The sequence below is a fragment of the Oncorhynchus clarkii genome, chromosome 3 (genome assembly GCF_045791955.1).
Source record: "Oncorhynchus clarkii lewisi isolate Uvic-CL-2024 chromosome 3, UVic_Ocla_1.0, whole genome shotgun sequence".
Classification (NCBI taxonomy): domain Eukaryota; kingdom Metazoa; phylum Chordata; class Actinopteri; order Salmoniformes; family Salmonidae; genus Oncorhynchus; species Oncorhynchus clarkii.
The window spans coordinates 78,076,835-78,088,414 of NC_092149.1; the positions used below are offsets into that span (position 1 = coordinate 78,076,835).

Below are 11,580 nucleotides of genomic sequence, written 5' to 3' on the forward strand. Positions count from 1 at the left end.
AGATCCCTGACTGGCGAGAATGGCAAGAGTCAGTGTTTCCCTCCAATCCCCAAAGGACTGCACAATTTGGCCTTGTTTGCGTGGGGCTTCTCTCTCTCCGTTAGAATTGAGAGTTTCTCTTCAATCCCCATGATATTGGGGTCATTTCATTTGATTGTTTCTTGATTAGACTAATTACAATGTTGTTATTGTGTTCTAAATGCTACAATACTAATATCATTAGGTCAATATTACGTTAAATATTAATAATAATGTAGGGTACGCTATGATAGCCTAATTGCAATGTCAATATTATATATTAGCCTATATTATCATCTAATCAATGAGTCTGTAATTTTTTTTCTTCAGAAAAGGGAACCTTACCTAGAGCACCCGAGGCAGCACAGCTCTCAAGACGTGTCAACCCCTCTTTGTGTAACGTCCAATCAACAGGAGTCCTGCTCTCTACTTCCGCTGGTAATTGGGGGAAGATGGGAAAGGCGTGCGCACGCATGGCACAGGGTAAACACTCGCTTCCAGAGAGGAACGGGTAGAAGTGTCAGATGGAAGGAGAAAAAGAGTGAAGGAAGAAAATAGATAAAATCATTTATGTAGACCGTTGTGTCATTTGGAATTGTGTAGCTTCCAACACTTCAGATTCGAAGAGCAGAAGCGGAGAAGAGTGGTGTTTTTCCGACAAGCCTCCTTCGAAACGGATCCTAGAAGAGAGCGTCCTTTTGTGGGAGTTTACTGAATATATACGTCCAGAAGAAAACCACAACTTTTCATATTTTAATTCTTAAAAATAAAATAAAAATCCTACGGAATGCATAAAGATAATTTTCTATTCACCAATCGCTGCCTTTAAACTGGTGGAACGTGAATACATTTTCATAGGCCTACTAATAGATAAACAAAACATCAACTTTCATTTGCATTTTTGTTAATCTTTTCGATGGATTAGTTGGCATTTTTTATCTCCATTTTATGGCATAGTATAACATTCAACACGCTTTCTCAAAATTTTAAAACATTTTTATTGGATTAGAGCACTCTGTTTGAGAAGATAAATTGATCCAACTAGGGAAGAGGGAGATCAATCACAGGCTTTATGGTTTGGGGAATGGCAACAGCCACCTCCAGTCCATACCTGGCCAGCAATAGGATCCTGTCCACCGGCTCCATCGTGCACTCAGACCGGGGGGTCGGTGACATGCAGCCGGGGAGCACCGCTGTCACCTCGGTGTCGGACGGATACAGAGGGGACTCTTCGGTGAAGATGGTGCAGAGTGACTTTATGCAGGGCGCTATTGCGACGAGCAACGGGGGACACATGTTAAGCCATGCCCACCAGTGGGTGACATCCCTGCCACACGCCGCCGCTACAGCAGCCGCAGTGGCAGCTGCCGAAGCCGGTTCTCCCTGGTCTCCCGGCCCGGTGGGAATGACAGACAGCCCACAGCTGCAGGACGTGAAGAGAAACTCCGGCAGAGAGGACCTGCACTCAGGCTCCGCTCTACACCACAGGTCTTCGCATCTGGGCTCCCACCAGGCACACCCAGCCTGGGGAGGCACCTCAGCCGCTCACATATCCAGCATCTCCGAAGGACAGCAGCAGCAACAGTCGCTGATTTACTCCCAGCCCGGGGGATTCACGGTTAACGGGATGCTCAGCTCACCGGGTAGTAGAAGCCTAATGCACCCGGGGATGGTGAGGGGGGAATCCCCTGATCTCGACCACGGCAGCCACCATCATCACCATCACCACCACCACCACCAGCATCCACATCATCCGCAGCACCACGTCGGGGTGAGCCATGACGCTCAGTCCGACGAGGATACGCCAACCTCGGACGACCTGGAGCACTTCGCCAAACAGTTCAAACAGCGCAGGATCAAACTGGGCTTTACACAAGCGGACGTGGGATTGGCGCTGGGCACCCTGTACGGAAACGTCTTCTCACAGACCACGATATGCAGGTTCGAGGCCCTGCAGCTGAGCTTCAAGAACATGTGCAAGCTGAAGCCGCTGCTCAACAAATGGCTGGAGGAAGCTGACTCGACCACCGGTAGCCCCACCAGCATCGATAAGATCGCGGCGCAGGGCAGGAAGAGGAAAAAGCGCACGTCCATCGAGGTGAGCGTCAAAGGAGCTTTGGAGAGCCACTTTCTCAAAAGCCCCAAACCAGCAGCCCAGGAGATCACCTCTCTGGCGGACAGTCTGCAGCTGGAGAAGGAGGTGGTCCGGGTCTGGTTCTGCAACCGCAGGCAGAAGGAGAAGAGGATGACGCCGCCGGGGCTGCCACACAGCCCGGAGGACGAGTACTCTCAGGTCGACAACATGAGCGCAGGCACACCGTCACCTTCCATGGACTGCAAGCGAATGTTCAGCGATACGTGAGAAATAAACAGAACACCGAACAATAATATTTTGGAGGGCTGAAATAAGACACTGTCAGGGCTGAGAAAATACTAGCAAGATAAATTATATTTTACGTGTGCCAAGCGGGAACAGTTACTTTTAGGCCTACATGAAACAATGAAACAAAACAAAAATCTTACCCATCCACATTACTCCATCGTGACCAACGGTGTGGTGTGTCTGGTATTTTCTCTTAGGAAAGTTAGAAATTAAAACATGCGATATTAGGCAACACATTGTCGAATGGACAATCTTAATCCGTTTTTAGCCTGTTATATATTACAATAAAGTGTGTGTGCGTGTGTGTGTGCGTGTTTCACAAACTATATATTTCCCTTTTATTTTATTTTGAACCAAAATGATTGTTTCAGTTCTCTGCCCCATCTTTGGCCCCATGTGAAAGACAACGATACGCTTTAACATCTCCCCATGATCGCCCTTGTTATTTTGTAATATTTCATATTGCGTGCGACTATTTTAGAACAAACTAAATCAAGACACTTTTTTTTTGCAGCACTAATTGTTATTGGAAATGTTCCCTTCTGCAGTTGAAGGGGGTCGCATTACATTCTCACTTATATGCTTTTGTTTTGTTTTTACAAACAAGTTATGATAGAATATTTTTAAGAATCTGAATCTTTTTCACCATGCTGACCTTCTGTTCTAATGCTACCATATAATTCATGTACTATAATGAGCAATACTTTATTTACCCCCAACTTTGCATTATGTGTTATTGCTAACTTAACCCTTTTATTCACGTTTGTTATGATTAGACTGTTATTGCAGTGATGATGATAGGCCTATGCCTGCCTACATGTTATGTTCAAAGGAGCACGAATTCCCAAAAGCTGACGTCATTGTTGTTTGTTATAGCCTTGTATACTTCTATGTGATGATTTTGACAGTAGCCTAATATATTTTAAATGGTTATTTCATGAAGGATTATTGAGAACAATAAATTTGTCATAACGGATACCATTGTGTTTTCAATGTCAGCACACCAAAAGTACTATAGGCCAACTTTGAAGATCTGATGTGCAAAACATTCGACAAAAGGCCTAATCGAGACCCTATCTTGTAGGGCGGGCGTTGCTGCTCATCCTGACCTACTGATGTGAGAAGAAAACTTGCCACCCAACATACCAACTTAAAAAAGTTCAACTTCATTGAATTAATCCTCTATAGGATATACATGCAGGGGAGCGCAAAAAGGACATTTATGAAAAAAATACAAACTTTGGAGTGTGTTTTGGTCTAATAGCCTAGTGAAATTATGTTAGTGTATTCCTGTTTTTCAGGATATGCTCTTTTAATGCAATGTACTGTAAATGCAGTCTACATTTTATTATTTGTGTAATGTTTTTCTTAGAACTAGAACTAATGATGCGTTCGTTTTTTATTAGGCTATTCGACGTTGTTGATCTGTTTTGTGTTTAATGACTAGGCCTATTCATTCGCCTATAGTTTTTGCTGACCAAAACGGAAAAAAAAACAATAGGCCAAATTGTCTGTTGTCTTTATTTGTCCTGTCGGTTGTGTAAAGAAACACCCGAATAGCGGCCTGAAAAATCTTGAGGTATAGGACAAACCAAGCCTGATTGCTTTTGGTCACATTGCTATGCCTATAGGCTGTTACAGGCCTATTGAATTAACAATAATGCTAGCTATGGTGCCCGTGGACTGTTTGGGATCTCTGTAAATATACGATTTGTACTAGTTTTGAGAAGTTCAAACTTGTTTCTTGGCGTGGGAAAAAACACACCATCCACCTGTGAAAGATTCACATTTGCGGATTATCACAGCGGGTATATATATATATATTTTACCATTATCTAACTAGGCAAGTCAGTTAACAACAAATTCTTATTTTCAATGACGGCCTAGGAACGGTGGGTTAACTGCCTCGTTCAGGGCAGAACGACAGCTTTTTTTTTACCTTGTCAGCTTGGTGATTCGATCCTGCAACCTTTCGGTTACAAGCTCAACACTCTAACCACTAGGCCGTCCCAAAATTGCTATGCAGCTCAATTCTAACCTTGGTAAAAAAGCATCCACTTCACTCTCTTCCTCATTGAATTAAAACTGACATGTTAGACGTTTATAATAGGCCTACTTATTTGAGTAGGTTTACAAGCTGCCATGAGACATGGAAAAGTGCTTATTTTAGGCTACACAAATAGAATAGGCCTAGGCCTATTCCAGAATAGAACAAAATATTATAGATCAGAAAAAAATGAATAGAATAGCAATTTGCATAAACATAATTTAAAGATTATATATATACAGTACTAGTCAAAAGTTTGGACACACCTACTCATTCCAGGGTTTTTCTTTATTTTTACTATTTTCGACAATGTAGAATAATAGTGAAGAAATCAAAATTATTAAATAACACATATGGAATAATGCAGTAACCAGAAAAGTGTTAAATAAATTCAATTTTAGAGTTTAGATTATTCAAAGTAGCCACCAATGCCTTGATGACGGCTTTGCACACTCTCATTCTCTCAAATCAAATCAGTTGTTTTTGGTCACAAACACATATCTAGCAGATGTTATTACGGATGTAGCGAAATGCTTGCGTTCCAAGCTCCAACAGTGCAGCAGTATCTAAAAACAATTCACAACAATACACATTAATATTAAAGTAAAATACTGGAATTCAGAAATATATAAAATTACATGGAGTAATGTTGGAGTGGCATTGCCTAAAATACAGTAGAACAGAATACAGTATATACATATGAGATGAGTAAAGCAGTATGAAAACATTATTTAAACATTATTCAAGTGACTGGTGTTCCATTATTAAAGGGGACAGTGATTCCAAGTCTATGTATATACAGTTGAAGTCGGAAGTTTACATACACCTTAGCCAAATACATTTAAACTAAGTTTTTCACAATTCCTGACATTTAATCCAAGTAGAAATTCCCTGTTTTAGGTCAGTTAGGATCACCACTTTATTTAAAAAATGTGAAATGTCAGAATAATAGTTAAGAGAATGATTTATTTCAGCTTTTATTTTCTTTCATCACATTCCCAGTGGTTCAGAAGTTTACATACACTCAATTAGTATTTGGTAGCATTGCCTTTAAATTGTTTAACTTGGGTCGAAGGTTTCGGGTAGCCTTCCACCAGCTTCCCACAATAAATTGGGTGAATTTTGGCCCATTCCTCCTGACAGAGCTGGTGTAACTGAGTCAGGTTTGCAGGCCTCCTTGCTCGTATACACTTTTTCAGTTCTGCCCACAAATCTTCTATAGGATTGAGGTCAGGGCTTTGTGATTGCCACTCCAATACCTTGACTTTGTTGTCCTTAAGCCATTTTGTCACAACTTTGGAAGTATGCTTCGGGTCATTGTCCATTTGGAAGACCCATTTTTGACCAAGCTTTAACTTCCTGACTGATGTCTTGAGATGTTGATTCAATATATCCACATAATTGTCTTTCCTCATGATGCCATCTAATTTGTGAAGTGCACCAGTCCCTCCTGCAGCAAAGCACCCCCACAACATGATGCTGCCACCCCAGTGCTTCACGGTTGTGATGGTTTTCTTCAGCTTGCAAGCCTCCCCCTTTTTCCTCCAAACACAACGATGGTCATCATGGCCAAACAGTTCTATTTTTGTTTCATCAGAACAGAGGAAAGTTATCCAAAAAGTATGATCTTTGTCCCAATATGCAGTTGCAAACCGTAGTCTGGCTTTTTTATGGCGGTTTTGGAGCAGTGGCTTCTTCCTTGCTGAGCGGCCTTTCAGGTTATGTCGATATAGGACTCGTTTTACTGTGGATGTAGATATTTTTGTACCTATTTCCTCCAGCATCTTCAAAGGGTCCTTTGCTGTTGTTCTGGGATTGATTTTCACTTTTTGCACCAAAGTACGGTAATCTCTTGGACACAGAACACGTCTCCTTCCTGATAGGTATAGCGGCTGCATGGTCACATGGTGTTTATACATGTGTACTATCATTTGTACAGATGACCGTGGTACCTTCAGGCGTTTAGAAATAGCTCCCAAGAATGAACCATAATTGTGGAGGTCTACATTGTTTTTCTAAAGTCTTGGCTGATTTCTTCTGATTTTCCCATGATGTCAAGCAAAGAGGCACTGGGTTTGAAGGTAGGCCTTGAAATACATCCACAGGTACACCTCCAATTGACTTAAATGATGTCAATTAGCCTATCAGAAGCTTATAAAGCCATGACATAATTTTCTGGAATGTTCCAAGCTGTTTAAAGACACAGTCAACTTACTGTATGTAAACTTCTGACCCACTGGAATTGTGATACAGTGAATTTTAAGTGAAATAATCTGTCTGTAAACATTTGTTGGAACAATTACTTGTGTCATGCACAAAGTAGATGTCCTAACCGACTTGCCAAACCTATAGTTTGTTAACATAAATTTGTGGAGTGGTTGAAAAGCAAGTTTTAATGACTCCAACCTAAGTGTATGTAAACTTACGACTTCAACTGTACATGTAGGGCAACAGCCTCTAAGGTGCAGAGTTGGTAACCGCATGTAGGCCATTTAACAGTCTGATGACCTTAAGATAGAAGCTGTTTATCAGTCCCAGCTCTGATGCACCTGTACTGACCACACCTCCTGGATGATAGCAGGGTGAACAGGCTGTGGCTCAGGTGGTTGATGTCCTCTTTGGACTTCCTGTGACATCATGTGCTGTAGATGTCCTGAAGAGCAATTAGCTTGCCCATAGTGATGCATTGGGTAGACCACACCACCCTCTGGAGAGCCCTGCGTTTGTGGGCAGTGAAGCTTTATTTAAACTTTATTTAACTAGGAAAGTCAGTTAAGAACAAATTCTTATTTTCAATGACAGTGTAGGAACAGTGGGTTAACTGCCTTGTTCAGGGGTAAATCAACATATGTTTACCTTGTCAGCTCGGGGATTTAATCTTACAACCTTTTGGATACTAGTCCAACGCTCTAACCACTAGGCTACTTGCCACCCCAACATAGCAAGTGGTGATACAGCCTGACAGGATGCTCTCAATTGTGCTTCTGTAAAAGTTTGGGTTTAGGTGCCAAGACACATTTCTTCAGCCTCCTGAGGTTGAAGAGGTGCTGTAACACCTTCTTCACCGCACTGTCTGTGTGGGTGGACTCTTTCAGATCATCAGTGATGTGTACGCAGAGGAGCTTGAAGCATTCCACCTTCTCCACTGCGGTCCCGTCGATGTGGAGAAGGGCGTGCTCCCTCTGCTGTTTCTAAAAGTATACGATCAGCTCCTTTGATGTTGAGTGAGATGTTATTTTCCTGGCACAACTCTCCCAGGGCCCTCACCTCCCTGTAGGCTATCTCGTCATTGTTGGTAATCAGGCCTACTACTGTTGTGTTGTCTGCAAACTTGATGATTGAGTTGGAGGAGTGCGTGGCCACGCAGTCATGGGTGAACAGCGAGAACAGGAGGGGACTGAGCACGCACCATTGTGGGGCCCCTGTGTTGAGGATCAGCGAAGTGGAGGTGTTGTTTTATACCTTCACCATCTGGGGGCGGTCCGTCAGGAAGTCCACGACCCAGTTGCACAGGGCGGGGTTCAGACCCAGAGCTCCGAGCTTATTGATGAGCTTGGAGGGTCTTATCGTGTTGAATGCTGAGCTATAGTCAATGAACAGAATTCTTACATAGGTATTCCTCTTGTCCAGATGGGATAGGGCAGTGTGCAGTGCGATGGTGATTACATTGTCTGTGGATCTTTTGGGGCGGTATGCAAATTGAACAGGGTCTAGGGTGTCAGATAAGGTGATATGATCCTTAACCAGCCTCTCAAAGTACTTCATGATGACAGATGGGAATGCTATGGGGCGACAGTCATTTACTTCAATTACCTTTGCTTTCTTGGGTACAGGAACAATGGTGGACATCTTGAAGCAAGTGAGGACAGCAGACTGGGATAGGGAGAGTTTGAATATGTCCGTAAAACACTCCAACACTCCAGCCAGCTGGTCTGCGCATGCTCTGTTGACGCAGCTAGAGATGTCATCTGGGCTGGAAGCCTTGCAAGGGTTAACACGCTGAAATGTCTTACTCACGTCTGTCACGGAGAAGGAGAGCCCACAGGCCTTGGTAGCAGGCCACGTCGGTGGCACTGTATTATCCTTAAAGTGAGCGAGGAAGGTGTTTAGCTTGTCCGGAAGCAAGACGCCCGTGTCCGCGACGTGTCTGGTTTTCCCTTTGTGGTCCGTGATTGTCTGTAGGCCCTGCCACATACGTCTCATGTCTGAGCTGTTGAATCGAGACCACTTTCTCTTTGTACTGACATTTTGCCTGTTTGATTGCTTTACGAAGGGAATAACTACACCGTTTGTGTTCGTCCATATTCCCGGTCATCTTACCATGGTTAAATGCAGTGGTTCGCGCCTTCAGTTTTGCATGAATGCTGCCATCTATCCACAGTTTCTGGTTTGGGTAGGTTCTAATAGTCAGAGTGGGTATAACATCTCCTATACACTTCCTGATGAACTCAGTCACCGTATCCATGTATTCGTCAATGTTATTCTCAGAGGCTACCCGGAACATATCCCAGTCCTCGTGATCAAAACATTCTTGAAGCATGGATTCCGATTGGTCAGACCAGCATTGAATAAACCTTAGCACGGGCACTTCCTGTTTGAGTTTCTGCCTACAGGAAGGAAGGAGCAAAATGGAGTCGTGATCAGATTGAGGGTGGGGTAGGGCCTTGTAGGCATTTCGTTGAGTAGCAGTGGTCCAAAGTTTTACTAGCGCCAGTATTACAGTCAATGTGTTTGTAGAACTAGCGGTAGCGTTTTTCCTCAAATTTGCTTTGTTTTAAAACCATCACTTACAACAAATGTGGCCTCAGGATATGTGATTTCCAGTTTGCATAAAGTCCAGTGTAGTTCTTTGAGGGCCGTTCGTGGTATAGGCTTGAGAGGAAATATACATGGCTGTGACTATAACTGAAGAGAATTCTCTTGGGAGGTAATATGGTCGGCATTTGATTGTGAGGTATTCTAGGTCAGGTGAACAAAAGGACTTGAATTTCTGTATGTTATCATAATCACACCATGAGTGTTTAATCATGAAACATGCACACCCACCTTTTTTCTTCCCGGAGAGTTCTTTATTCCTGTCTGTGTCATGTGCTGAGAACCCAGATGGCTGAATATCCAGAGCCATGTATCCATGAAACAGAATATGTTACAATCCCTGATGTCTCTCTGGAAGTAGATCCTTGCCCTGAGCTCATCTACTTTATTATCCAGAGACTGAAAATTAGCGAGTAATATACTTGGAAGCAGTGGATGGTGTGCATACCTCCTGAGTCGGACTAGAAGTCCACTCCACAAGTCCATATTGAAGTAGCATCTCAAGACATCGGTTAGGAAGTTAAAGCTTGGTCCCAAATGGATCTTCCAAATGGACAATGACCCAAAGCATACTTCCAAAGTTGTGGCAAAGTGGCTTAAGGACAACAAAGTCAAGGTGTTGGAGTGGCCATCACAAAGCCCTGACCTCAATCCTATAAATCATTTGTTGGGCAGATCTGAAAAAGCGTGTGCGAGCAAAGAGGCCTGCAAACCTGACTCAGTTACACCAGCTCTGTCAGGAGGAATTGGCCAAAATTCACCCAATATACTGGAATTGCGATACAGTGAATTATAAGTGAATAAGTGAAATAATCTGTTTGTAAACAATTGTTGGAAAAATTACTTGTGTCATGCACAAAGTAGATGTCCTGATCGACTTGCCAAAACTATAGTTTGTTAATAACAAGAAATTTGCGGAGTGGCTGAAAAACGAGTTTGAATGACTCCAACCTATGTGTTTGTAAACTTTCGACTTCACTTTGTATATACAGTATGTTGTTTTTTCCCCGCACATGAATCTGAAATGATTATTCTTGTTCAGAAGTTGTTTGAGTTTCATCATTTAAATGTAAAACATTTTGGAAGCCTGTGTAACGGCTGTTGGAAGGAGAGGACCAAGGTGCAGCGTGGTATATGTCCATATTTATTTAATGAACACTGAAATCACAAAAATAACAAAGCGAACGACCGAAACAGTTCTGTCTGGTGCAGACACACAACAGAAAACAACTACCCACAACTCAAGGGTGAAACCAGGCTGCCTAAGTATGGTTCTCAATCAGAGACAACGATTGACAGCTGCCTCTGATTGGGAACCATACCAGGCCAAATGCATAGAAATACAAACATAGAACAAAACAGAATGCCCACCCCAACTCACGCCCTGACCAACCTAACATAGAGACATAAAAAAGGAACTACGGTCATGATGTGACTGTACACAACCCCCCCAAAGGTGCGGACTCCGGCTGCAAAACCTAAACCCATAGGGGAGGGTCAGGGTGGGCATCTGTCCGCGGTGCTGGCTCTGGCGCGGAACGTGGACCCCACTCCACCATAGTCTGGGCCCACTTAGGTGGCGCCTTTGGAGGGCGACTCTGGCAGCACCAGAGTGAAGGGCGACTCTGGCAGCGCCGGAGTGACGGGCGACTCTGGCAGCGCCGGAGTGACGGGCGACTCTGGCAGCGCCGGAGTGACGGGAGACTCTGGCAGCGCCGGAGTGACGGGCGACTCTGGCAGCTCCTGACTGACGGGCGACTCTGGCAGCTCCTGACTGACGGGCGACTCTGGCAGCTCCTGACTGACGGGCGACTCTGGCAGCTCCTGACTGACGGGCGACTCGGGCAGCTCCCGACTGACGGGCGGCTCTGGCAGCTCCTGACTGAAGGGGAGAAACAAGGATGCCTAAGTATGGTTCTCAATCAGAGACAACGATTGACAGCTGCTTCTGATTGGGAACCATACCAGGCCAAACACATAGAAATACAAACATAGAATGCCCACCCCAACTCACGCCCTGACCAACCTAAAATAGAGACATAAAAAAAGGAACTAAGGTCAGGACGTGACAGCCTGAAATTGTTATATGCTAATTCGTTACTGTATGCTTAAATAGGCTAATTGTAACAATGTTTTTCAATTTCTCTTAATAGTTGCTAGGCTTTCTTGGATTGGGAACATTGTTTTTATACATTCCGTTTATGTTAAGACTGTCAATAAAATAGACGAAATGGCCTATTCAATAAAAGTTTACGTTATGAGTTGGACTACAACCATTATTATTTTGTTAAAGTCTATAGCCCATTGGTCGATTATT

The 11,580-nt window shown here is 43.5% G+C and overlaps 1 protein-coding gene across 1 annotated transcript; it reads left to right on the forward strand.

Moving 5' to 3' along the window:
* Nucleotides 1-1,037: 1,037 nt before the first annotated feature.
* On the forward strand, nucleotides 1,038-3,367 carry LOC139406155 (POU class 3 homeobox 3a). The gene has a single exon (XM_071148641.1). The coding sequence runs from the start codon at nucleotides 1,091-1,093 to the stop codon at nucleotides 2,378-2,380; it is 1,290 nt and encodes a 429-aa protein (XP_071004742.1). The 5' UTR covers nucleotides 1,038-1,090; the 3' UTR covers nucleotides 2,381-3,367.
* Nucleotides 3,368-11,580: the final 8,213 nt, after the last annotated feature.

Coding starts and splice junctions, on each gene's coding strand:
- LOC139406155 (XM_071148641.1), top strand. CDS start 1,091: ATGGTTTGGGGAATGGCAACAGCCACCTCCAGTCCATACCTGGCCAGC.